This window comes from Drosophila obscura, unplaced genomic scaffold, assembly GCF_018151105.1.
Source record: "Drosophila obscura isolate BZ-5 IFL unplaced genomic scaffold, ASM1815110v1 contig_208, whole genome shotgun sequence".
Taxonomy (NCBI): Eukaryota; Metazoa; Arthropoda; class Insecta; order Diptera; family Drosophilidae; genus Drosophila; species Drosophila obscura.
Window position 1 is genome coordinate 2,787,676 of NW_024542799.1, and position 27,744 is coordinate 2,815,419.

Sequence of the window (27,744 nt, forward strand, 5' to 3'; positions counted from 1 at the left end):
TGTGGCCAGAACTGGACAGCAGAGCAACAGAGAAGCGAGCCAGCGAAGAGTAGTAGTGGCTACTACTACGATAGTGGAAGAGAGGGAGAAAGAGAAAGAGGAGCGACGTTCTAGGGCCATCCCAAAGTACGTCATGAAAATCAGGAAACAGGATATATTAAGTTTGAGGAATGGACGACACTGGACACACACACACACACACACACAGATAAATCCATATACAAATGCAGCACCACTGCTGTTGTCGCAACAATAAAATAGCCGCAGCAGCAATGGCAGGATGGGGAGGGGGAGGAGAAGGAGGCAACAACAGCCGTAAAAACTGCCCCATGGCTCTGCCCCATGCACCCTCCTAGAGCCTGCGACACTTTTTATTGCCACACATAAAACAGGAACAGCAGCAACAGAAGCAGCAGCAATGGCTGCCGTCTCTGTGTGGCAGTGTGGCAAAAGTTTTGTGTGGCGCTGGGCTCCGTTTTCAATTGCCTGCCACAATTTCTATTAGTGTAAATATGCAAAGTACATGAAGACATGAGGCTCAACTTCCGCTGAGCATGGGAATATAAAATGCAAAAACTGTAACAATGTTGCTGCTGCTGCTGCTGCTTCTATAGATGTTGCCACTCTGCGTCTCTCTGTGCCTCTGGTATTGGCATTTTTCGGAATTACTCGTACAATTGCTGGTCATATTTAAAAATCTCATTTGAAAGCGGCAAACGCTTTTCTCGTTCACACTTCATTTGAGAGCAGCAGCAGCATCAGCAGCAGCAGCAGCCAAAGGAATGGTCCAGCAGAGATAGAGACAGAGAATGTTGAAGAGAGACGGGCAAAGTGCCAGAGAGACAGAGAGCTGTGTGTGAGTGAGAAAGGAATTTAAAGCAGACGCCATTAAATGAATGGAGAGACGTTTGAAAACAGAGAAGAAACATTAGTGAAGCAAATTGCAATGAGCAATGAGAGAGAGAGCCAAAGGAGGAAGGAAAGCGAAAATTTCACTGAATGGACCAAAGAGTAGGGCTAACAGAGAGAGAGAGAGAGAGAGAGCGAGAGAGAGAGAGAGAGCGGGATGGAGAGGGAATAAAGAGATAGAAGGAGAGGGCGAAAAATGCTAATGACTTAATATCCCATACCTCCAGCTACTGGATAGATATTCCTTTGAAATACTACTGTCGGCCAGCAACGTGTTAATTGGAAATGTTTCACTCGCTTTTCCTTGCTATTGCCCCCGCTGTACTCCCCCTCTGGCGAAAATTCATGCTAAATTATTTCATGATTTGCACAATTTAATGTTGCTGGCTGCAATTTATTATTAATTTGGCAAAGAGCAGGAAGGGCAGTTTCATTGATTATGCCACGATTAGAATTTAAAACATTTTAAATATGTACACACATTCGGTTTCAAACAAAAATAGTCGGTCAAACAAACTAAGAGAAAATTTGATAAAAATATGAAATTCCAGAAATTAATATAAATATGATATATACATATATATAATATGATATAAATATAATTTATAAATCCATTAAAGCAACGAATTAATTTTTGTTTTTTTATGATTTTATGGCATGAAAGAATTATGTTATTTAAATCTTTGAATTAATTTTTAATTTTAATCTTTAATTTATTACAGAGACAAAGTATATGTAATATGAAGATCTCTATACGAAACACAAGGTGAGCATCCTTTTAAAAAGAAAAACAAATCGCAGAATATCCAATTATTGAATCGCATAAATAATCCCTCTAATCCCTCCTCGTATCCATTTCAGCATATTCTAAATTTAAATCAACATTTTTGTCTGCCATTACAAATTCCAAAGAATTCCATTAAAAATGGAATGAGAAAAGGTTTTCTACACACACATATCTAATCCCAATCCCATTCCCAATCCGAACTGCGAATCGAATCAATTTTCAGCATTTTCCACGACTGGGTGGATGTATGTATGTATCTGTGTCTCTTGCGCACTTTCCGCTTATCAAAGACAAATATGAAATATTAATAATCCACAAAAACGCGAGGCCGGCCCAGGCCAGGCCATGGCCATGACTCAAAAATGGGTACCCAGGGCCGGGGGCCGTCTGCCACGGGGGCGTTGGGGCATTAAAAATGCAAATTTCACCGTCGACCAGACCGGCCAGACTCTATCACTTTAATGCCTTTCACTGTGATTTGGCCCGGCTGTCTCTGTCGCTGTCTCCTCTCCTGTTCTCGTCTGGGCCTAGCCTGGCGACCCACTCTCTGCAAAGCTTTGGCTGCGGCTGTGGCAACTGTGAGTGCAACACGTGCGCCATAAATCATCACGGGACGGGCGGCTTGGGGCGGGGAATGCGAGTGGGCTCTTGTTGGGTTGGTGGGGGCGTCGTGCAGGCGCCTGCAACGCCAACTTACGCTAAGCGCCCAAAGCGAACCAATTTCAAAAATCAAATCAAAAATAGTTTGCCAACTTCCAAGTGCTTAAACCCCTGGCCAGGCCAGAGCCAGAGCCAGAGTCAGCGTCGCTATCGTTGCACCCAACGACAAACAATGCAACAAATTGCAGGCGGCAGGAAGCAGGCAGCTGTGCGGCATGAGGCGCACACGAAGCCACAGAGAGCGAAAGCCACGCAAAGGAGGAACTTTGTAATTGTCTTCGCGCAGAGACACGTGGGCGCCCATTGCCACGACCATGTCACCTTTATGACGCTCCCGATGGGGCGTCTCTCCCACCCCTCCACCCTCCCAACCTTTCATGTGGCTGTTCCTGTCCCCTGCAGCTGCCCCTGCAGCTGTAATAGACAGCCATAAGCATAGTCGTTGGGGCATGGTTGAGTGTCTCCACTCGTAAGAAATTGGCATTGTCTGAGCCGCATAGCAGCCACATTCCAGAATGCAGTCTTTTCCTATTGAGTGGGAAAATTAATCACGACAATATACCCTGGTCACACATCTTTCTTTGTCTTTAATCGAACAGAACACGCGCACTTAATTCTCTGATGGACCCAAGTTTTTCAATGTAGCAATGTCGCCCCTTGAAAATTTAATTGAATGAAAAGTTTCACTCGCTCTCTCTCTCTCTCTGTATGTGTGTATGTATGTCTGTCTGTAAGAGTGTGTGTCGGCTGTTAATTTGCTTTGAATGAAGTCGAACATGTGCGACACGCCTCCCAGTCCTTGTCCCTGCATTCCCGTCGTAGGAAAAGGGAAAACCATATATATGGGAAGTACATAGTTTTGGTGCCATATCGCTGTGGGTTTTCAGCCATTTGTGGGTGCAAATGTCACGTTGACTCTGCCTTCTAGTCGTAGTCGTAGCTATGGTCGTAGTCGTGTGGTCCCCGTTCTGTTTGCCGCGTAGCTACGTGCCGTGGGTGGTGGTGGCAAGCCACCTTTGGATGGATATGTGTGCAAAGCTGTTTTCAGTCGCTTAAAGCATAGAGGTAGGAGTAGGAGTAGGAGTATGTATGGAGTATGTATGTAAGAGGAGATGACTGTGAGACTTTGTGTGTCAATTGGGTCTGCAGGTCTGAGAGGAGGGTTCACTCTGATGCTTGATTATGGTGTTAACCCCTCCGTGAACTTGCAGCAGGTGTGACCCCATAGTTCCCATTCAAATGTCACCATTTCAATTGGCTCTGGTTCTTGCACAACCACTTCCCATCCCATTTTTCCCCTCTGCTTGTTGGGGTTGGCGGCAGGACATTTGTCTAATGCATAAAGTGTTGTCGTCAAGCTTGCGTATACGTAATATATATGCAGCAGACTCCACATGAGCCGTGCCGTGCCGTGCCGTGCCGTACCGTGCGGTGATGAGCAATTAGCAAACAATTGCTCCATTTTAGCTCAAAAATAAACAGTGACCATCCCAAGAATGAATGAATGAAAGAGTGAAGCAATGAATGACAGACTAGCAGTGGGGAGAATGTGGAAAAAAAGAACGAGTATCTACATAGCCATGTGGCTATGGCTCCAACGAATGTGGCATGCTCTTTTTTTGTGGAGGGCTGTGCCCTTTCGAATGGCTTTGCTTATGTGACTCTTGTGGTCACATAGGGTAAGAAAAACTGCTTGGCTGGCATTTATTCTGCTACTCTTTTTGCCTCATAATTAAAAGCCAACAAAAGGCCAAGAGAGCTCCAACCAAATGGCAACCAGGGGACAGTTTGAATGGTGGTTCTAGCTTCCATATAGTCTGTTGTACTTACCGTCTGGCAAAACGCTGACAGCATTTCCAGTGACATGCGGGGACCCCAAGCCCAAGTGCCATGCTGCTGCTGCTGCTGCTGGATCATCCTCTTCCTCCTCCGCTGGCAATAATAATTTTGGCAGCATTTCAGTTGCTGGTTCGCTGCTCCTGCTGTCGCTGTTGCTGTTGTCAAATATTTGATGCCCGGACAGCTGAGGCAGCAACGGTGGTGGCAGCACATCTTCATAATGCAAACTATCCGGCTTAATGTGCAACGCTGTTGCTGTTGCTGTTGCCACTGCTGATGCTGCTGTTGGTTCAGCGGAAGTTGTAAAGTTATGCTCATCATCAACGTCAGCCGCAAATGTCTCCTGCTGTGCCGCTGCTGCTACTGCTGCTGCTGCGGCTCTCCCTACTGCCGCTGTGGCTGCCGCCGCTACTGCTGCTGCATTTCTCTTGCGATTGTAGTACTCATAGTTTGTCCTGGTTGTTGTTGTTGTTGCATCATCACCAGCAGCAGCAGCAGCAGCAGATCCAGCCGTGGCTGGGGCTGGGGCAACAAAGGCATTGCTGGCATCGCTGCTGTCATCAGTTGTCGCCGCCGTATCCGTTGTCGTGGCTATGATTTTATCCTCGACCATAAATTGCACTTTTTTGCGTGAACTCGATGTTGGCGTCATCGTCGCACCATTCGCTCCTGGTGTGCCACCACTGGACGTGGGTGTAGGTGTTGATGTTGCTGTTGCAGCTGTGTTCGTGGGCGTGGCAGCTGTCGCCTTCGTTGGCGTCGGAATGTAGAACTGTGACTTGCCCGAAGGCGTCAGCAGTGGCGCCGCCACACCACCGTCGGGCAGTAGGATGACGGAAGAAGGAGACACGGCAGCTGAAGGCAACTCCAATGTGGATGGACGCCGCTTCAGTATGGACTTGATGGCCGGCATTGTGGGCGTCACAGTGAGCAGTGTAAAGGCCGAGGTGCCATCATTACCATCATCATCATCATCATCTGCATCATTCTCAACATCAGTTGGAGTCGCCTTTGAAGGAGTTACAGGCATTGTTGCCGTTACAGGCACTTCCGGGCTGATTGCTGTCGGCTCATCTGCTTTTTTATTGCGTGGCGGACGTCGCGGCCCCACCACTGGGGGTGAAGACGTCGCCGCCGCTTCCCCCGAAGAGGAGGAGGAGGACGAGGCGATAATGATCCGCTCATAGCTGTCGCTCGAATCGGATGGATCGATTGGCTTCTCCTTGCCCAGGCTAATCCTTTGGCCTGCAATGGCCGCCACATTGTTGCCGTAGAACTTCTTGCGCTTTGCCTTCTCCCGCTGCTCGCTCCGCTGGCGCTCCTGCTCGTCGTCGTGCAGCTGGGCATCGGCCACATCGAAGTCATCCACATAGACGGACTTCCCCGACTGCTTCTTCTTCTGCTGCGTCTGCTGCTGCGGCTGCAGCTGCTGTTGGTTCTGCTTCCCATTTTCAATTGAGATCAGGTCGTAGGGATTAACGTTGCAGCGAAGGATGGACCGGCGACTGCTGCCAGCGCTGGAGGCTCTGCCGCTGAGGCCGCTGCTCTGCAGCAGTGCATCATTGTCCTCCAATAGCCAGCAGTCGGCGGGCTCTGGTGCTGCAGATGTTGCTGCTGGGGGAGCAGCAGCCCCCTTTGACGGTGGCAGCGGTGCCCTAGTACGGGTGCGACCCCTTGTCGTGGATATCGTGGCCGTTTCGCGGCTACGTGACTTTCCCTCCTTGCTGGGGGAGTCCTTGCTGCTGGCACTGGCACTCGTCGGCTCCGGCGAGAGGAGTCGCGTGCGTCGCATCAGGTCGTAGGGATCCTTCTGTGGATCCAGAATGGAGGGACGTGATTTCTTTGTGGCACTAACCACACGCATTGTGGCAGCCATCGGTCGGCTGCTCCTGCCCCCGCCGCTGCTGCTGACAGCTGGCAGTCTGACAGTGCCCCCGACAGTGCCGCCACCGATGGTGGCCAGGGGCAGGCGCGAACCTTTGCACTTCTTGCATACGCTCGCCTTCTTCACGTCACGTTTCGTTCCGTTCAGATACTCGGCGCACGAACAGATCACCACTGCCAGGGCTCCCCGCAGGGGGGAGTCGCCACCCCCGTCCGTGGCAAAGATGGCCGCCGCATGGGGATGATGATGCTGCTGAAGCTGCTGAAGCTGCTGATGATGGTAGCCGTAGGAGGGACGCGCGGGTATGCCCCGCACAGTGCCATAGATCCAGGGCTCGGCATACTTCATGGAGCGCGACAGGGCGCTGGGCAGGAACTCGGCGGCAACGGGCGGCGGCAGCTGATAGGCAGCCAAGTGGTGCCCATGGTGTCCATGGTGCTGGGGCAAGTGCTGGGCCAACTGCTGTTGCTGATGCTGGTGTTGCATCTGTTGTTGCTGGTGCTGGTGCTGGTGCTGATGCTGCATATGCAGCTGCAGCTGCTGCATGGCCTGCATGCCGCTGACGGTGCCTAGAGAGGCGTCTCCTCCACTGTGGCTGCTGCCGAGTGTCTTGAGCCGTTGACTCCACGATTTCTTGGATTTGTCATACATGAGCTGGAACAAGGATATTCTTTTGTTAAAGCATTTTCCACGTAGTGGGAAATTCCGGACTTACCTCTCTGTGGTTTTGGTGTGTGTCCTTTCTGCTGCCGTTGCGCACATAATATCCAATTTAAATTAATGCCTTTGATGCACTTTGACCCTTCCTGCTCCTGCTGGATGCCTGCTACCCACTCTCTTGGTCCTACGGGTCCTACAAAAAACGAGAGATAAAACAGCAAAAATTATTAAAGCGCAACCGTCCAGCGGGAAATCCGTTTAGAAAAGTTTTATTATTGAAAAAGTTCAAAATGCGATTATGTTGGGAAGGGGGGGTGGGCTGTGTGTGCTTATGTGTCTAGTGGTGTGGGGGTGTGTTGAGGGGGGGTTCTATTGTTTGGCTCTCACTTTCATCAGTGGCGGAGAAGCGGAGCAGCTGCTGGCGAAAGAGTTGATGGACGTTTTGGGAGAATCAACCCATGAAATCCCCATAGAAAATTGATGAAAACTTTTGCTTATTTTTCAGGTTTATCTAAATTAAATAATCTCGGAATCACTTTAGATAATTGAAAGGCTTTTCCCTCCTATCTGTCTTTATATTAATTGCTCTCTTTTTTCAAGTGAAAATTTGAATCTGCAGCAATATTTTAAACATTCTCTGGGTCCGCTCCAATCAAAAGAGAATATAAACCGCATTCATGGACTCTCATTTTAGGAAAGTTCTCCTTTGCTGGCTTTCACTAAGTAGAGAATACAGAGAGAGAGAGAGAGAGGGGAGAGAGTGTAGAGTGGATGGGGAGAGACTGTATAAAGAGATTGGTAGCCAACACCTACACTCCATGTACACTGACAGGCAAAAGTGTTCGTTCGTTCGTTCGTTGCCAACTTTGTTTTCATTTGTAGCCAGTGAATTTGTTGTCATCATCTCGTGACCACTTTTCACAATCAACGGCTCTCGGCTCGGCTCCCAAACAGAATCAACGAGAGCGCTCTTTCGTGTGGCAATTGCGATTGCAATTGTTGTTGCTGGATGGATTTGTTGCAACTTTCGAGAGAGCGGCCATGGCTTGACGTTGCGGATATTAATCAAAATGCAGTGTGCGGTGCAGCACTCCCACGCGGCCACAACAAAAAAAACCAGAGCCAGAGCCATAGCCATAGCCAGCACCAGCGCCCCGTTGGCCAGAGGTGTTGGCATACTTTGGACTTGGCTTAGCCTTGGCAACACAGAGTTTTCCTTTGCCTTTTGTTGCTGCTTCTGCTTCTTCTTCTGCTGCTGTTGCTGTAGTTTTCTTGAGGTGCCGCTGCCCCCGTTGAAAAATGTTGATAAATGTTGACAATTTTTCCGGCAACCACTCGTGATAAATCTAATTTTTCTCTTTCTGAAGCTCTGAAAACTCTGGAGCTCTGAGTTCTGGCTCCTAGTGTCGTCTCTGGTCCTCTCCTGCTGCTGCTGCTGCTGCTGCTGTCCCATTTTGTATTGCGTTCTTTCTCCAGTTAGTTGCATTGTTGTCACCTTTCAGTTGTTGTTGCTGGCTGTTGTTGCCACCTTCAGTTTTTCTTGTTGCAAGTTGTCGCTGCTGCTGCTGCTGTTGCTGTTGCTCCTACTGCCAGTTATTGTTGCTGTTGTGACTGTTGCTCTCTTGCAGTTTTGATTACAGTTTCTTCTCCTTGTTGCTGCTGTTGCTTTTGTGTAGGTGTGAAGTAAAATTAAAAACGTGTCATTTTTTGCTTTATCGCCCTGACGCGACGGTGGCGCCCCATGACCCAGCTGCAGCAGCAGCCCATAGCCTATAGCCCTGCCACAGCAGCGAAAAGAATAGAAGTTGGTGGAAGGTAAGGGTGGGAAATGGTAGTGAAATTTAAGCTACTTTTGCTGTTGCACTGCTGCTCTGTTAGTCTGACTGATATGGTGGCTAGGAGATTGTTTGTTAGCCGAGGGGTCCTTCCCTTTCGTCAGGCTTCAGGTTTCACTCGTTTTTACATTTTTCATACGCAGAGTGGTTTAAGAAGGACAGAACCCTCCGCCACGGGTGAATGGAATGTGCCCATATCCTTTTGGTTTTTGTATTTATTATACAGAAAATTCCATCAATCTGCTAAGCTGAGGGTTAAACGATCAGTTTATGCAGCACATTTTGTTGCTTAAATAATATTTCAAGTCTTTTACATTTTTCAAATCTTAAAATCAATCAAACCCAAATTTAAGTGAAGCACATAATTCAACCAATTAAAATATATTTTTGCTGGAAATGCATATAGCATATTTGTTGTAAAGCAAAGTTCACTTTCCTTACATTTCTCTGAATCAATTTTCCTTCTTAATTATTCTATTTCCTTTGTTTTACTTGAGGGAAAGTTTTCATTCTTGTTTGAGTGCATCTGATACACACATTTTCTGGCCAATTTTCACACTATTATTTGAGGCTTATTTTCACTTTTATTTAGATGCCATATTCACTCATATTTCACGCAACTCTCTACTCTCTTTCAAGCCATCTTCTAACTCTAATTGTATCCAAATTTAAGTTCTTATGCAAGACATATTTTCAGTCTTATTCTCGGCCATCTTTTTACTCTTTTTTTTAGCTTGCCCTTGCCATCGTTTGGCTCTTGTTCGAGCCATCTTTAAGCTGACTTTTAACTTGTGTGCGCTGTCAATTCATTATTCATTTGGCTTAATCAACAATCAAACCTAATATGCAGAAATCAAAGTGAAGAATTTGCATTAAAGCGGATTTAAACTGTAATTAAGCACTTTGAATGTCTCCTTCCTTCCACCGCTCTCTGTACCCCCTCTACCATTGTCTCTGCTCGTTTTTCCTGGCTTCAGTTTAATCCATTTTCTTACTGGCTTCATAATTTTTCACGCTCAATTGGCCGCAACTCCAGGAGAGAGTTCTCCCCAGTCCCTCCCATTCTCACTGCTTTTTTTCGCCGCATTTGCTCCAAATGCAATTTGTCATTATAAATTTACGTCAGTTTAAGCACAGGCTATGGCACAGGGCATAGCATTCTATGGGAGGAGTAGGGGACATGGATACCAAAAAGGGAAGAACTTGCACAAAAGTTTCCACACAGAAAAATCGCACAAAAAAGAAAAGAAGACGGGAGGAAAACTACTGCATTTTCAATATATTTTCAAGTTGTTTCTGCCCCACCCCCCTCGCACTCACTCTCTTTCGGTGCGCAAAAGTTCCTCCCTCGGTTTTTTTTTGCTTCATTTCCTTTTTTGTTATTGTCTTGGCCCTTTTGGGGTAGTTGCAACCAGCCACACGAAACTTGCAATCGCCACAGATTGATGGTCATATGAAAAAGTAGTTAACGCCAAATCGAAATCGAAACTGTAACTGAAGTTCCACCAGCCACCACCCACGAGCTAATTAGGTGGCTGAGGGTTAAAGTTTAATATAAATTCAAGTAATCATTTGCCAATTTACAGCCAAACATTTAAAATGCAATTACAGATGAATGACGGAAGCGGGAAGGGAAGTTGTGGCAGCAGATGAATGCCAGTGAAAGAAAAAGAAATACAAAGAGGGGATCAGATGGTGATACAAAGAGTTAACAGTTGCTGCGCTGTGCCACAGAGACTGAAGAGGCGCGAGCGAGGCATCCACTGGCACAGAGACAAAAGCAGAAAAAGAATCTTTTCCGTCTCTTTTTTTGGTCGCACTTTGAAGTGCTTCCATTGATGTCCAGCCATATGGCTCTGTGCTCATTGGATTGAGATCATGCCATAAGCGGCTTAGCGGCCAGCCAGCGCTCCACAGGCAACTCCTCTCAGTTGCAACTCCTCTCAGGTGTAACTCTGGCAACGCAGCAGCAGACATCAGATGGCAGCAGACAGGCAGCATCAAGTATCCGCTCCGCTGTGCAGCTTCAAATTAACAATTTCATTTAGCTGTTTGCCGGCAACTTAATTTATTCAACTGATGACGTCGGCGCCACTGCAGTCGGGCACAGAAAAAGAACAAGAAAAATTGGCCAAGAAATGAGAGGCAGGCATAAGAACAAGAGAGAGAGAGAGAGAGAGAGAGTGGGAGGGAGGGAGAGCTAATGCTAGAGAGAGAGAGGTTGCAGCAGACGACGATGACGACGACATAATCACCGCTTTGAAGCGCCAAATTTACGCGTTTGCCAACGCTCGACTAAGAGCGGCTCAAGCTACAGTGTATGGACACTGAGAGAAATAACCTGGAAGCAAGAGAGGAGACTGATACAAAGAAGAACAAATATATATTCTTCTTTGTTATCCATTAGAGTTCTGTGTCCACTTAAATATGTTTCATTTGCATCTGAATCTGGCCTAAATATGCTTTAAAAATACTTGAATAATTTCCATTTAAATAAAGAATCTCTGCAAGTCTCACTTGTTCCCAGTGCATAATCCTAGACATCTGCACACGGCAAGCGTTGTGGTGGAAGGAGCGCATCAGCAGCAGTTTCAACCCAAGCAGGAAGAAGAGCAGCCTCAGTCTCATTCTCAGGCAGGAGAAGCAAGAAGAGAAGTTGCAATAGCAGCAGCAGCAGAAGCAGCAGGAGAAGTACTCGTTGCATCATCAGCTGCTCTAAGTCCTCGCTGACGGCGACGTGTGCAACTTTGACGCTTCCTGCACTGCTGCCGCCACTGTCTGCCGCCCCAAAAAGGGACTCCAAAGGAGGAGCCCCAGGGATTGCACAGGAAGACCCAAGGAGACGAAGATGAAGTGCCTGACTGCTGACTGGCAGTCAGCAGACGAGACACAAGACGGGAGACTCGACTCTAGCCGGCACGGCACTCTATTTATATTGAATTAAATTTATTGAAAAACCTAATGAGGTTTTTTTTATCTACCCTGCTCCGCCCTGCTGCTGCTGCTGCTGACATCAATTGCAGCCTCGTTTCGGCCACAATGCTGCACGTGGAGCATGGAAGGCAGGAAAACAGTCAACGGATTTATGTTTAGACAAATTAATTTATGTGTGGCAGAGACACATTCCAGTAAACAGAAAATGGTTGAGTAAATTACGACCGAAATTAATGTGGCAACTTTTGGGGGCATTAAAGTAATTTGCTAAAATGTTCTCGAAGCTAGGGGCAGCAGCAGAGGCAGAGGGAGAAGCTGCTGCTGCTGCTGCACAGATGACAACAAACTAATTGAATTTGCTACTTGGTGAAATGTGAAATGTTAACAAGTTTTGTGTTGCATTTGCGGCTGAAGGCTTGTAGGCTAAAGGAAACTTTTCCCTGCGACACACACACACACACACACACACACAAACACAAACACATTGCCGCACACACATTAAAGTCCAATGACAGTTGCAGGCGACACAGGGAAGACGCCTGCAACAGCAACAGCAGCAGCAGCAGCCATTAAATTTGCGCAATTAACCAGACCGGCAGACGACTCCTCCGGTGTCTGGGAGTTGCAGTTGCAACTTTGCTAAACTAATTAAAATGCATATTCTTCTCCGCACAACTGCCTCTCACTACCACTCCCCCTCTCGCTCTCTGTGCGCGACTCTCTCTATCTCTGTCTTTCTCTGTTGCTGCAACATAAATGCGAAAACTTTCGCTTAGTCGCCAAGTAACCAGGCAACAATGCAACTGGAAAGCAAATGGGATAGGTAAACAAATGGGAGGCAACTCCAAGTTGTTGGGGCAGCAGCAAGCCACATGCACGTCCTGCAACTGCCGCACAGTCAGAGAGAGAGAGGGAGAGGGAGAAAGACGACAGTAAGGCAGACACGTTGATGACAGTTTTGGTCCAGGGTCCGTCCCCCTTGCAATTTGTATAACATGCTGGGCAGTTGCTGCCACTCCACACAGCCCACCACCCCCCACCCTGCCACTAAACTGCTCCACTAAACTCTGCTGCTGTTGCTGCTTCTGCTGATGCTGCTGCTTCTGCCACTCCTTGGCATTTTGTTAAAGCAAAACTTTTTGTAAACTCATTAGGGCAGTTGGCCAAGCAGGCAGCCAAGCGACTCTGCACTGGTCTAACCAAACACCGGCCAACAGCAACAGCAACAACAGCAAGCAGGGGCAACAACTTTTTGAAAGAAAACAGCCACCCAGTGACAGAGAGCAGGCAGGCAGGCAGGCCCAGCATCCTGGAAGCCTCATTCCCCAAGACCAGAATAAACAAAGGGAGAGAGGACCCCCAAGATAAACAGGCGGCAACTTCTTATGCAGGCAGGCAGGCCGCCCCCGTTCCCGGATTACTGTCGCTTTTCATGCGGCTAAACATGCCCCATGGTGCAGTTGGTATTTTATTTATTGCATTAACTCGAGAAGTTGGCTGTGGCCGGGTCTATAGCTATGTCTACAGCTACCCTACCCCTACTGCGGGCTAGTGGGTGTGGGTGTAGAATGCTACGTTTTCTCTCCCATAATAAACATAATGAAAATGATGCACATAATGAAGCCCACTAATCGACTCGACAAGTCGTTGTCGTCGTCTGAGAAGTCTGCCACTGCGGCGGGCACTGTTGCTGATGCTGCTGCTCTTGTCATCGCTTGTAAAGTAAATTTTACATTTAAATTTGCATGCAGCAGGAAGTCTGAACGATTAAATGTCGATGCATATTCGTAAATAAATCAATTTTATAGAAAATGAACATATGCCAGTGGTTGTTCTCCCCCTCTCTCTCTCTGTCTGTCGCTCTCTTTGGAAGGAAAATTGATTGTGTGGAAAATTTAATGTGTGTGCGTGCGACATTTTTCATAGCATACTTTTGAGTGTTGGCAAATTGCAACCTTTCCCACACACACACACACACATGTGCAATTTTGCATGGCCGATCATCCTATGTGGCATATACATATGTAAAGCTATTTAAACATTTTAATTGTTAACGCTCACAACATTCACTTTGGTGGTGGAGAGGCAAGCGCCATGCCGCCTGAGGTTTTTGTTTGAACATTGCACAACTCATTTCAATAATAAAATTGACTTACTGGCCGCATTATGTGCGCCATTTATTTATTATGGCCCAAAGGGGAAAAGGGGGAGTGTGTTGTGTAGGAGTGTGGAAACTCCATTTATTAATATTATTTTGAGTGAAAATAATTATGTTCGGTGTTAAGTTAAGTGTAAAGCACTTTGTGCAAAATGATTTTCCAATTAAACTGCTGTTGCTGCTGTTGCTGCTGCTGCTGCTGCTGCTGCTGTTGCTGCTGTTGCTGCTGTTGCTGCTGCTGCTGCTGGTACGATCATCAGTCGAACCCAAATGAACCCAAAAAAGACGAGACTTTCAGTGTCTGTGTCTGGCATTATAAAGCTAAAAATATTCTACCAGTTCAATGTCCTCTCAAAAATGAATTCACACCGACACACATACACACACAAACTTATGAATTCCTAATGGATTTGCGGTCACAAGGTGGGAGGGAGAGAATAGCAAATGACTCGTGAGATGAAACAGCAAAAGATGATTTCTCCTGACACATTTCAAAGCGCTACAAACACACACAAACACACACACACAAACTCAATTAGTTGATGCCACAAATTGCCCTCAGTTGATAGTTGGATTTAGGGTTGACCCTTAATCCCAGAATGTCTACGTTTGTGAAGGGCGGAAAATCTTCAAACATTTTCATGCAACAGTAAGTAAATTTATTGATATGTATTTTTTGAAAATTGTGTAAATATTAGCCGTAAATAATTTAAATATAGATTAATGCAGTGCCCGCCACTTAAACTATGTTTGTTGATCCACGTAGCAGCCACAGGTCATGGCCTCATAGGTCATGCTTCTGGGCTCTGACAGACGGAAGCCTACTGTGGCTAGGCGCAATTCATAGCCAAGACTTCACCTGTTGTTGCTTTTCCATTTGGTTTCATCTTGCAGCTGCTTTCTCTGGGTTCCTCCTGCTGCTCCTGGCTAAGCTCAAGTCATAGCCAGGGCTGCTTTTGTTCCTCCTCCTGTTGCTGCCTCATCCATCTTACAGCTCTGTGCTCTCCATCTGCGGATTGGCATTCTTAATACCCAAAAACTGAAGCTTGCGCAGACGACGGATCTGATGCTTCAGCTTGTGCCGGAACACAATCTGATTGTTGACCGTCTTCAGCTCGTCCACACTGCAGGCCTTGAGATTCCGCACCGTCTTGGCCAGCAGCGTGTCCGTGATGCAGTACTTGGCCTTGGACAGACGCATGTACTCCACATTGCGGCGTGCCAGTTGCTGGCGATACAGATACAGATGGTAGCCCACATTCGCTGGCTGCTGCTGGTATTGATGGCGATGCTGATGCTGCTTTGCATGTTGTTGTTCCTGCTGCTGGTGGAACTGGTACTGCTTCTGCTTCTGTTGGGGCAGTGTAGAGGTCTCCATGGTGCTGTCTTCGTTGATGAGTTTCTGGTAGCGTGGCATCTTCGATTGATTGTTGATTGTAGCGTAAATGTTGTGGCACGGCTTGTAGCTAATACTCGAGGAAATATTGCTTGCTTCAATTTCTGCTGATAGATCACAGACAGAAGTTTTCTTTTGTTTGCTGCTGTTGCAATGTTACTTCTTCAACGTTCTCAGATCGTTTGATGTCCTTTCCAGCACTCCCTCTGCTTTTTATACAACTCAGAAACTCAACATCTACCTGCCACAACAGATGCCTAATGCATTTTTTTCGCACCTTCCCGCGAGCCTCAGCCGATACCTGTGGACTACCTGTGGGCACTTTTGACTTATGCCCTGCAGCAGCCGCAATAAAAAACATTCATTCTTAATCTGCCGACCGGACCATAAACTTTTCATATTTTGCAAACATTTTCATTCTTAATCCGTTGCACTAATCCGCCCACGCAGCCACTCAAATCATTTACAAATGCAACAAAAAATATACACACACACTTCCATAGAGTTCGCTGAGTGCGCTGAGTGCTCTGGTTCGTGTATAAAAAGATTAAGTGGCATTACACAACGTAATTTCCCAAGCAGCTGAAAATGCAGAACTACTGCTGCTGCAAAGGAATCTCTCTTGTCGTCTCGTTTTGGACATGAACATGCATGAATCCTGACAAACAAAAAGGGTGAACCGAGCAGAGGATTAGCCGCCAGTCGAAAAGCAGCTGCCTCGCCTTCCATGATTCATTAATGATCTCACAGAGGAAGATCTCCACTGTTTTTAGTTCTCTTCGACAGTAGTGCAACCCAAAATTCGGTGCATACCATAATAATAAAATTCTCTTCGCTTTTTTAAAGTTTATTTTCCATTTTTTGTTGCCCCCCAAAGCTAATCTGCCTAATCCTCTACCGATACCTATAGTTTTTATCAGTTAATCTCCAACTTCCATTCTTATGGCATAATTTTTGCTGTTGCTGTTAGCTGTGAAATGACTTTCATAACTGCCTGGGAAAAGTGCATTTTCTCAGTGCAGGAAAATGGAAAAAGTGTCGCATAGATTTCAGTGTCGCAAGTTTTCTCTTTGGCCTTCTTTTGCATAAACCAAGCATCATGTCAAATTCCTGATCAAATAACAAAAAGTTCAAGCCACTTTTTTGCTCGGGTTAAAATAAATAACAGGAGGCCAGAAGAGCGCAAAAATAAAAGTAATCAAAGCGACAGAGAGAAAGGGGAAAGAGATAGAGAGCGAGAGAGAGAGAGAGAGAGAAAGGGCAAGTTGAAGGCGAAGAAAGTGATAGACCTCTTGGCAAAATTATGGCAAACTTTTCCTTTTATTTTACGTGTTTTTTTTTTAAGCGTAACGAGACGCAACGAAACTTTTTCTCAAGTTGAATGTTGAAATAAGCAATTTTCGCGTTGAAACTATAGAACACACACAGACAGACAGACATGCAGGAGAGGAGGAGTCTTCGAGTGAGGCATAAGGCAAAATAGAAAATAAAAAAAAAGATTGAAAAGTAATTGCATTCAAGAGCTTGTTGTAGTTAAAAATGTATGGCCATAGTGCACAAGAATCTAGGCAAGAAAATGGGAAAGTGCATGAACAGTGCGGCGGGGTGCAATGACAAGGGGCCAGAGAAAATATTGAAAATGTAATTCCAAGTCCACACTCCACTCTACTGCACTCCAATCCTCTGATGCTCCCCACCACTACACAAATTCATCGCTTTCAGGGTAGTGCCCAGGGTCTAGGTCTCCCGTCCACGTTCATTCGATGGTAATTGCAAAAACCGGGAGCTGCAGCTCCACTCACCTCTCTTCCATTGCTCGAAATAAAAGTAAGTTAAATTGAAAATGAAATGCAATCAGCTTGAGCTCTTTGGCTCTATTCCGGTATCTGTTAGATACGCTGCTGCCATAGCATTTGTATCTGTATCTGCAATTGCAACGGCAACTGCTGCTTCTTCTGCTACCTTCATTTGCATTTCGCATTTGCATTATTAACGAAAGGTGTGAACATTTTAGCCATGTAATTGACACAACAAGCGCCCAGAACTGCATCAGCATCGATTCTCTAGAGAAAAACAGAGCGAGTGTCCCGTGCCTTGGTCCTGGTCCTGTGGGCGAAACAAAATATGATTGGCAAACACACTCCTCAAATGTACACTTTTTGGCCTTCTTCTCTCGTTTAATGGCTTATTTTCAAAAGGAAATTTGTTTGAATTTTGCTTCCGCTTGCGTCTCTCGCTCTCTTTCAATATGCATAAGGAAGAAGCACTTTTCCGAGTGCAAAATGTGCTCGTAATTGAAACATTTTTAAGGTGTATTTGCCGGCTTAAATTGGCATCGAAATTGTGGCATATTCATGAGGCAAGTGCTTGTCATTTAGCTGGACATCCCCACCCCCCACACCAGCGCCCACTTGGACAGGCAGGGAGTGAGGGCGAGATGCTCGTACTAATGCAGCTTTGACACTTATCGCCTAATCAAAATGTCATAAATCTGCACAAGTCCCGGGAAGTTTGATTTGACAGCTTCACTCCCGACCACCGACCACCGAACCACTGGACAGCCGGACCACCCGACCTCCCGTAGAGCGTTAATTTGCTCGACCAACGGAAGACAAGATAAACCCAGAGAGTGGAGCAGGCTTTGGGTTGGGTTTCGAGCTTAAGTTTGGGGCTTTTGGGTGGGGGGGATAAATCAAATCAAATGACAATTAAAGTGCCATTCAAAGTCGAGGGAATGCTTTAAAATGCAAGACACAGAGTCACAGAAGGGAAAAATGCATTTCAAAACGGGTGGGAGGGAGAGGTAGCGAGAACAGAAGGAAGGAAGTGGGTGCGGTGCGGTGCAGTGCTTTAGCTCTGGCAATTAATTAAGGCAAAACCTCAGCGACATCTCGCCTGAAAAGTATGCAACACACGAACCGCGAAGGCAATGAAATATTGCAATCACTAAAAGAATGAGGGGTGAGAAACCAGCGAAACCAGAGAGATTGCAGTTGGAGCTGATTCTTTGGCTGCTTTTTTTGGGTGACTCCTTTTCCTTCACCGTTTCCGTTTCCGCTTCTGTCTCACTCACTCACTCACTCGCTCTGTCCTGCTGCTGCTCTTTCTTTCGCTTTGGCATCTCGGTTGACTGGTTGACGCCCGCTTGCCAAAATTAGTTTCTGTGTCAAAAGTTTGAAATGAGCAAGCTCTCCTCTCCAGCTCTAGCCAAAAAAAAAAACTACTCCAAGAGCACAGCCTCAGCTTCTGCGCCCCAGCCCCAGCCCCAGCCCCCAACACAGAAAGTGTCAGAAGGAGAGCAGGAGGTAAGGAAAGAGGACAAAGTTTGGCTCGGGCGCTGATGTAGTTAAGAATTGGCAGCAAATGCTGCTTAATTTCAAAAGAAACTTTACGTATTTGTCATGCGGCGCACATTCATTGCGGTGTTCATTTGAGCGCTCATTCAGCCACGGAACCATGCAGCCGGAGTCGCCACGGAACCACGGACCACGGAAGCCAATGACGTTGACAAACGTTGCCTTGGTCACTTTTTTTGGCCAACAACAAAAAATACAAGAATATGGCCAAGATGATGATGATGATGGTGATTCCGAGATGCTGCTGCATTCGTGCCTGCCACTCGTTTAATAATTCATCAGAATATCACTACGGAATGCCCGGCCTCAGGAATGATGATGGTGTGGGATTGGCGTTAATTTGCGGTCGCTGTGCAGTAACCGCACTCTTGCCACCTATTTTACACTCTTCAGTATTTCTTGGCCACTTGTGCGCCTCATTTCCTGTGGCCGACTGCCATTTGACTTGCAGTTTCCGTTTCCGTTTCAATGACGCTTTGATTGGCCTTGCGGTATCCGCTCCACTGTGACCCCTAACCCCTGCCCTGCCCAGCCCAGCCATCCACTACGCCATAGCGTTTGCCTATTAAGCGATAATTATTATGTGGCCAGAGAGCCACTTCTTCGCTGACCGCATCGCAAACTTGGGAGGTTCTGCCACTCTCGAAAGTATTTTTCGTGGTACTGCTGCCATGGTTACCGCGCGGACTGTTAATGACTCAACTTTGACTTGAGCATCGAGAAAGTAAAAGGAGAAGGGACCTTGTTATGACATGCAAGTATTGATTTCATTTGCACTTATTTTTTAAACAAATTTAATCCATTTTGTTGCAATTTATTGTAGTGAAGGGGCGGCATAATATTTCCATTGCTCATAAAACTCGAAATGCCATTGAACTAGTTCTTGCATATATTTAGCAGAAGACATAAATATTTTATGCAAATAAAAACTTTTTGATTGCGAACCACTAAATGTTAAGTTGACAAAAAGATACTCAAAAGTGGAAATCACATAAAACTGATTAAATCTGTGCCAAAACAATTCAAATACGTGATTTAATCGGGTCTACTGAATGCGCACTTTCCACTGGGGGAATAAGTTCTCAAAGAAAAGCAATAAAAGGGGACTTTTTTGCTTGGTTCCGGATTCATATTTTCGTAACCGTAGTAACCGTAGTTCTCCATTAACTTAAGCCGTATAAAGCAAATATGCAATTTATCTCACTACTTTAGTTTTCATACAATTTAGTCAAGTGTTGCTGACTAAGTTGAGGATTTGCTACATTAATGCAAAGGTTCAGAAAGTGCCGAAGAACGGCAGAAGAACTAAGCGAACCCTCCTCACACACAGAATCATGCATGCACAAACGTGTCAAGTTTTTGTAATACTTTATCTTTAGCTTACCTTCTTAATCGCTGACTCGCTCGCTCTCTTTCGCACCTTCTCTCAGGCAGTTTTTGTTCTCTCTCTCTTGGATCGATTTGCGCTTGCGGTTTCTGCTCTCTTTCTTGATTGCGTTATTGCTTGCAGTTTCCGATCTCTCACTAAATCTCCCTCTCTTGCGCTTGCAATTGTTGCTGTACCTCCCCGTTCAATGGCCTGTTACTGTTGTTGCAGTTACTTTTGCTATCTGTCTGCTGGTTTGGTGTGGTGCTGCTGCCTGCCGTTGATTTTGTTGCTTTTTTTGGCTGCAAGTAAACATAAATAAATTGTTATCTTATTAGTGCTGTTGAGTGCTCTTCCTCTCTGGCTCTTCTCTCTCTCCGCATCACGCCCAACTCTCACCCTCCCTCCTACTCTGCTGAAAGTCGATATTTGAATTTTTGGCGTTATTTAGTGCACATTGAAAATGCAATCTTTACATTTAATTTGGCCGCTGAAAGTTGCACGCAATTAAGCAGCAGCCGATGCACATGCCACGCACAACGCCAGCAGTAACCAGAAATGAATGCCAGGCTTGGCTGACCGAAGCGTTACATACCCTTTAAGAGGCATAAATTCTATGGAAGCTCTTTGGTCTATGTAATACTATGTACATATAAACTGCAAGTATCCAAACTGAGCATCCACAGGACCAAGTTCTAATCAATAATTCGTATACTTTATGGGGTCCAAAACACTTTTCTCTATGGCGTTAGCCAACATTTGATCCAAATCATTATACCCTTTCCATTGGACGCAATAAGTAACAACAAAAATGGATTTATTTTATTTCTATTTGCATTTGAATTTGCTTTTGTTGCATTTGTTGTATTTGTTGCTTTGCAGATAAACAAACATGATGGCGATGCTACACGGGTGCGAGAGGGGAGCATCTGCCCTGCGCTGCGCTGCACTGCACTTCGTGCTTATCGGCTCAATCGGTCGGGGCAGCGGTAAACTGAGCAGTGGTGCAGAGGTATGCGAAATCAGAGCGGCGGAGAGAGAGAGGAAAGGGGACAGCGACGAGTCGCGTACTTCATTATCAACGCGCTGCGGGTGCGTGGGTGTAAGCGATGGTTGTTGGGTGCGGCAGGGGAAGTGGATGAAGCGTTGATTTCTTTGGCCAAAAACATTTCCGGGCCTATCTACCCCCACACACTCTTTCTGTATCTGCACTCCAGATGCATTCGTGTGTGAAAATGATTTTAAAATTGGCGCTGAATTGTGCAAAGACAATCAAAAGGCATTTCGGCATGGCATGGCCATGATGATGTTCATTCTGTCGATGATAATGATGATGATGATGATAATGCCGGAAAACAAAGCAAAAGGTAAAAGGAGCGAGGGGAGAAGAGAGTAGCGAGGCAGGCAGCGGGCAAAGTGAAATTTTGACAGCTTTTAATTGTGCAGCGGTGCGAACAGAAAAGCAACACAGAATACAGTGAAACCCCCTTGAGCAGAAACATTCGATACGTTCTTTAAGTTTTTGAGGCTCTGTTGGGTGATAATCTATCAATCTCCTAGGCTTAGGTATGTATCTTTCCCTTGGAACAACCCAAAGGCCGATGCAATCATTATTGTTTCCCCCAAGGGAGCTTTCACCGTAGACATTTATCTATGCGGCACTTGTATACATATATGATAATATTTAACTAACTTTGGCCACAGTCCCAGTGCAATTATCAAAACGCATCACGCGTCAGGGCCAGGCCGCCGCCAGGTAGGGCGATAAGCAAAAGGTAGGCGCACGCAGGAAGGGGCTGTGGCAGTGGCACTGGCAGCGGCAGAGCACCTGGCGACTGTCAGTTTAACGCCTCAACGAGCAAAGTGAAGGCAAAATTGCATTTCGCCTTGGAGGCCGCAGCCGCAATTAACGCGGCATCATTTCTATCCAACTTGATGATATTTCAACTTGGGGTTTGGGTCTCAGCCTGAGGCCAAGGGGAAAGGGGGAAGGAGCCGGGCCAGGCCTGAGCGAATCATCATTAATAGACCAAAGTGAGAGTTTTCTAGCGATGCTGCTGGTGCTGCTGCTGCTGCCTAATGGAAAAATGAGTGCGCACTTTATGCCACCGCGGCATCAGTGGCAGCGAGCGACGAAAGGGAGCAGCGCCTCATCCAAGACGGATGAGGAGACGACGGCGACGACGACGGGAATCAGAGCCATCATCAAGGCCTTTGAGCTATTTATAACACTCTTTTCTCACACAAGCACACACACACACACGACTGTCAGCAATCATTCAGCGGGTTTAATTAAAAATTTGTGAAGCCTTATGCAAATGCTCCTCCTCATCCCAGCCATAGCCACATCCCGGTTCCCAGTTTCAGACGCGTTTCACCCATTCTCTCTCTCTCTCTCTCTCTCTCTCTCTCTCTCTGTAGCTCTTTTGCTTTTTCTCTCTTTTTCGCTACAATTGCACTAAAAAGTTAACGAAGCATAAATCTCTGTGCCTTGGCTCCCTCTCTGATAAGCTACAATCAAATGCAATCAAACTAAATTCAATTTAATGGCGCAAGTCAGCATCAGGAACTAAAGAGCAGCCGCCAAAGCCATGCCATCCGCTCTGCTCTGCTCAGGATCTCAATTCAAGTGAAGTGAGCTGGAAAGGAGCGGGCGTGCCGGGGAGCAGCTGGAGAGCGAAGGAGCTAGCAGCTGCGACTAAATACAAATTACAAGCTCAAACTCGGGCTCAATCTCAGCCTCAATCTGGGGCCCCAATCTCGGTCTCAATCTCCAGTTCAAGGTGGAGCAACGGCTGCCCAAATATTGTTCGAAATTGATTAGATACGCGCTGCGCTGCGCTGCGCTGCAAGTCGATATTGGTGATGGCGAAACAAAAAGAATCGTTGACAGGGAAATCTCTCATGAGCGAACATTCACGCTTCAGTGCAACTTAATCCCATGCAAAAATCCTGAACTGTAGTGTGGTTGTAACTCGAACTAAAGATAGTTTCGAGCTCGAGTTTCACAGCCCTATTATGCCTGGTATTCAAGAACTTTCCATTTAAAATGTGGGAAATATTTCCTGCTTTAATTACAAGGATTTTTCATCGAATATGGGCTTAAGAGAGTCCCGAGACTAAACAGAAATAAGGAATGAAAAGTTTGTTCTTTTCAGCGACCCCTTACTGTATGCTCAAAGTCTTCAAATGAAACCAGATAAAATCACTGTGAAAAATCGCAGAAAAATCACGCAAAATCTAAGCTGCCAGCTAGCTGCACGGTCGTCGTCGGGTCGGGGGTCTTGTTCTTGGAGTCACTCAAGGATAAAAGCATAATCTGCCTTTCAGTTAGCTTTATAAATATTTATAAACGACAGATTCTGGCCCGGGAGTTATGCATGGAGGGATACCTAATGTTGGGTGTGTTCTGTGCGCCCCGTTACCCACTGCGTCTCCTACACTGAATTGGCTATGCGTTGAAAGCGGTAGAGTCGCGAGGCACGGCATTGCACTGCTTGTTGCACTGAGTTTTGGTGGCCTCTCAGAGTCCCCCCACCCCCCATCTCTTTGCTGACAATTCAAGCGTTACGAAAACGTTTGCACTCTCCCTTTCGCTATCTCTGCGGCAGCTTCCGTAGCTCCAGTGAACTCTTCTTCGTTTACCCCCAACCTCCTCTTCTATTGACAGCACCAATTGCACTCTTCTTCCTCTCCCTCACTGACTTTAGCTCCATTGCACTCTTCTCCCTTTCCCTCGCAGACTCTATTACCATTGCACTCTTCTACTATGGACAGCGCTTCCTGTACCTTCAATGTTGCACTCCTCTCCCACTCTCTCTCTCTCTCTTCTAATCGAAGCAGCGCTTCTCCCTTCCATCTCCCACTCTGATCCCGTTTTTATTGGCATCGACGGCGGCGTCGACAGGCAGCGACCGCAGTACTGAGCCGAGCCGCCTCTGCCTACGCCGCTCTGTCGCCGCCAGACGTTTTGTCTGTTTGATCTGCCTCCCCCACAGCCGCTGCCTGCTAGAAAGCCTGCTCGGCTTTTTTCTTTTGCCTGCCTTTCGGCTTTGCCCACACACACACTGACACTTTGCCGAATTTCTGTGAATGTGTGTGTGTGTCTGTCTGTCTGTTTGAGTGAGTGTTTGCTTAACATTGTTCGATATTTGCTTCCGCGGTTGGCTTCTCTCTCTCTCAGTCTGACTGGGCTGTCTTCTTCTGTTAGCCCATCTTTTGCACTCCCTTTCCCTTACCCTGCATCTCTAGCCCTACTCCACACTCTCCTCTTGGCTTCTGTTCATTTCTTGACTTCTGGATGTTTATCTTGAATGATTTGCGATTTTCCGGCAATTTACGCAAAAATATGTGACGAAATTTCAGAGCTCCTCTTTTTTCTTTTCCCCCCACCCACTGTGTCTACTGAACTGCAACAGTTTTATGGTCTCTTTTTTGGATACACTTGCTTTTAGAGGGTATTGTTATTTCCACAAGATGTTAGCAAGGGGACTACTCTACTTATTCCACATTTATATCCGGTATCCTATCCCATTCTGTTAAAAAAACGAAATCCCAATGATTCATCTGTAAGGGTATTTCACGTTTCGATCCCTGTATCTCTCAGTCCTTTCTAATTTTTATTACATTTTAAAATATCTATCTTTGCTCTCCCTCTTTCACCCACTCCCCCTTTTATTTGCTTCCTTCTCCCCCACTCTTTATGCGTTGAGCGCGTGATGTCAGATACCCAAAATTTGCCGAGGAAATTAGCGTGCAAAAATGTTGATGGCAAATATTTGCTGTCGCAGTGGTGGTGGTGGGGGGGATAAGCGGCGATGGGAAGGAAGCGGGGATCAGAGTAACAACATCTCCCACGCTTTTCAATTTGCTTAACGAATTTTTTTTTGGTTAGATTGTCTCTGGGCCATTTGGCGCTGCAGTTAATTGAATCCGAAAGGTGAAAGGAAGTTTGAGCGGAAACCATTCGGATTTCAGGATGGGTTGGCGCATCACCGCGATAACAATGAAATACTTCACTGCCTGATTTATCGACCTAAAGGGCTGCCACGATTCGAATTGGAGCCCAAAACAAAGTGTTCAATTTGGTTGTTAATGTGGAACAGGAAAGAGGGTGAAGAATTATTATAGAAAATCAATTTGGTAACAGAAAAAATTCAAAACGAAAACCATTTCAAGAGGAACCAAATTTAGTCAAATTTAATAAACTTTTCCATCTAAAAGCTCAAGCAAACAAAATGTATTTCTGTTCAAAATGAATCACAAATAAGAACAAATACAGTCACACTTTGCTCTTCATAAATTTCACTCCTTTGGAAGGCAGCTTTCAATAATAAACAAAGATATTTATTATTTACTCTTCTCGAAAAGTCGAGAAATGCTGTGTAAATATGCAAAAATTCGTACAAATGAATTGTGAAATTAAATGGCCTCAAGGAATGGCGGCAGCCAGCAAACATCATAATATTCATTACGATGATGCCAATGATTGTTGCATTGTCGGCCATGTAATGATCATGTGATGATTTGATAATTAAAAGCAAACATTAAGCGCTAGGCGACACAACACGATGAGGAAACCACCACATCAAAATGTACCTAAATGAAGCCAGAAAAAGAAAAACAAAATAAAAACGTTTTCCTTAGCACACTTTAATGCCTCTGAAGGGGGCCCATGTGGGGGTAGGGAGGATAGGACATCCACTGACCTATAGAGTCATGACGATGCTCTTTCTTCTGTCACAAATTTGTTAGAGCTACAGCTCCTACTTTTACACGGGAAAAAAAATATCAAAAAATTATATCACAAAATTATTTCTATTAATATTATTTCTACTAATACTCGCACTACGACTTTATATCTCCAGAGGTCTAAAAACTATCTGATTGATCACTTTGAATAATTCTTCAAAAAACCATAATCTATTTTTCCTGAGTGTAGCACATCTCAGTCAGTGGCAGACACGGACTTGTGCCACCATCGTCGTGCCTCTAACTGTGGCAGCGATAACAACTTTCGTGCGTGGCCAAAATATGTGTAGGGGAATCACGCGTAAAGAGGGGAGTACAGGGGGGGATGTCTCTGGAGTAGACTAGTTCCCGCGCATTACCCCCAGCTTCGGGACTGGAACACGTTTCGTTGTGGCGACAAGGTTTTTTCCTCTCCTCAGTTGATGAACTCCGTTGGGGCTTTTGGCTCTGTCGCCGTCGCCGTCTCTGTCTCTCCCCCAAACTCCTACAGACTCCATTCACTCCTCTCTCCTTTACATGTCTGCCACCCCCACCTACTCTACTGGTACCTCTGCTGCTGCTTCGGGCCAACGCATTTTTCATTAACACGCCAGCGCAAAAGTAGTTGATCCGCTTTTGGCCGTTACACTTTTGTACGCATGTGTGTTTGTGCGTTATAAGATACATCTGATCGTTAATGTATCTGTATCTGGCAGATATACGGGCATGCAATAACAGCAAAAACCCAAAAAAAAAAAAAAATACCAGACCTTGTGCCACTTTTACGATCAGTGTCCGAGAATATGAAGCAACAACACAAGACGGAGTTCGGAAGGGGACAACGGACTTGGCAAATTGATTAACGCTAATCGACGCCATTTTATGTGCAAATTTTCATCAAGAAGCAGAGTGGGGGGGGGACGCAACAGGAGGAGGAGGAAGAGCACCAGCAGAAGCTACAGCAATAGGTGGGGCGGTGCTGGGGCAGTGAGAGCTGTAGCGGTCACTGTGCGTTACCTGAGCCTAAGCCGGTTGGCTTTTAGCTGTTGTTTTTTGTTATATTGATTGTTTTTTTTGGCCAAGTTATGATGTTGTTGTTGTTTTTGGTAGTTGACGTCGTTCGTTGGCTTTCAGCAATCGATGAGACGGGTGGGAAGGGGTAATGGAGCAGGCGGGTTTGTTGGAGTTGTCGAACAACTGTAAATTGCAGCAGCAGCAGCGGCAGCGGCAACAACCAGTCCCAAAAAAATCTCGTTTGCCTAATAGCCGAGTTCAAGTTGAATGCCTCTCAATCTCTCAATCTATCAATTGGAGGCATCAACATCGGGCGGCAAGCAGACGGCAGTCGGCAGGCGTCATCGGGCTTCATGATCGTTGATTTTTAATTAACAACCAAATAAATTAGCAGCGTCTTAAAAATGACAACAACAAAAGCTACAAAACGAAAGACACCCAAACAAAACAAAAACAACTTGAACAACAATGCAGTCGAGTCGCCAGCCAAAAATAGCAGCAGAACACAGCAGCAGCAGCGGGGGGGCGGCATCGATAAAGTACTGTAACTTACGGTTTAAAGAAAAACGGGTTTAGAAAAATCACTCGATCAAAGAACACCAAAGATGGGTTTTAGAATGGAATTCTGGTATTTCGGCGATTGAAGATATGATTTTCTGATTAAATTTCAACAGTTTGAAGACTGTTGGGCTTAAAAGGTATTATTATGAATTCGGAGCATTCTTGGGCGACAGTCACAATTATCTTATCTGTTGATCTTTATTTAAATGAGCTTTACTCCTCGTTTTTGTCTTACTTTTGATTATTCCTACGGACTTAAGATACCCTTCCCTTTCTTCTACATATTTCTCGTATGCTGATTTAAAATAAATTCTATATAATTTCAATATTCCATTTCTGTGTTTCGGATGAGCGAAATTCAAAATACCCGCCAATACCTCTTAGGGTGTATAAAAACATTCAAAATTAGCCAAAGTTCGAAATTAAACAATTAATCAAATGATCTAATCTTTGGAATACAATTTATATATTGTATATTCAACCGAATTTAAAGCTTTATATTCTTAGTATTTACAAATACTTGTTCGTCCGGTTTCCGGACTCTATTCATCTTTAGATCTATGTCGCGTATCCCCATTAAAACATAAAATTTAAACTAAAATAAATCTTGATCTTCTTCGGCTTTAATTCACATAAATGTTTTCGGCTACCGAA

The 27,744-nt window shown here is 45.6% G+C and overlaps 2 protein-coding genes across 2 annotated transcripts in view; both read right to left on the reverse strand.

The window, feature by feature from the left end:
- Positions 1–4,142: 4,142 nt before the first annotated feature.
- LOC111080807 (mucin-5AC) overlaps positions 4,143–27,744 on the reverse strand; it is a 33,203-nt gene continuing 9,601 nt past the window's right edge. The window contains exons 2-4 of the mRNA XM_041594077.1: positions 19,804–20,087; positions 6,796–6,933; positions 4,143–6,734 (exon numbers count right to left, since the gene is read on the reverse strand). Of these exons, the coding sequence (XP_041450011.1) occupies positions 4,158–6,731 (2,574 nt within the window). The 5' untranslated portion in view covers positions 6,732–6,734; positions 6,796–6,933; positions 19,804–20,087 and the 3' untranslated portion in view covers positions 4,143–4,157. The remainder of the gene's footprint in view (positions 6,735–6,795; positions 6,934–19,803; positions 20,088–27,744) is intronic.
- On the reverse strand, positions 14,230–15,061 carry LOC111080635. Its single transcript, XM_022376374.2, has one exon. The coding sequence runs from the start codon at positions 15,043–15,045 to the stop codon at positions 14,656–14,658; it is 390 nt and encodes a 129-aa protein (XP_022232066.2). The 5' UTR covers positions 15,046–15,061; the 3' UTR covers positions 14,230–14,655.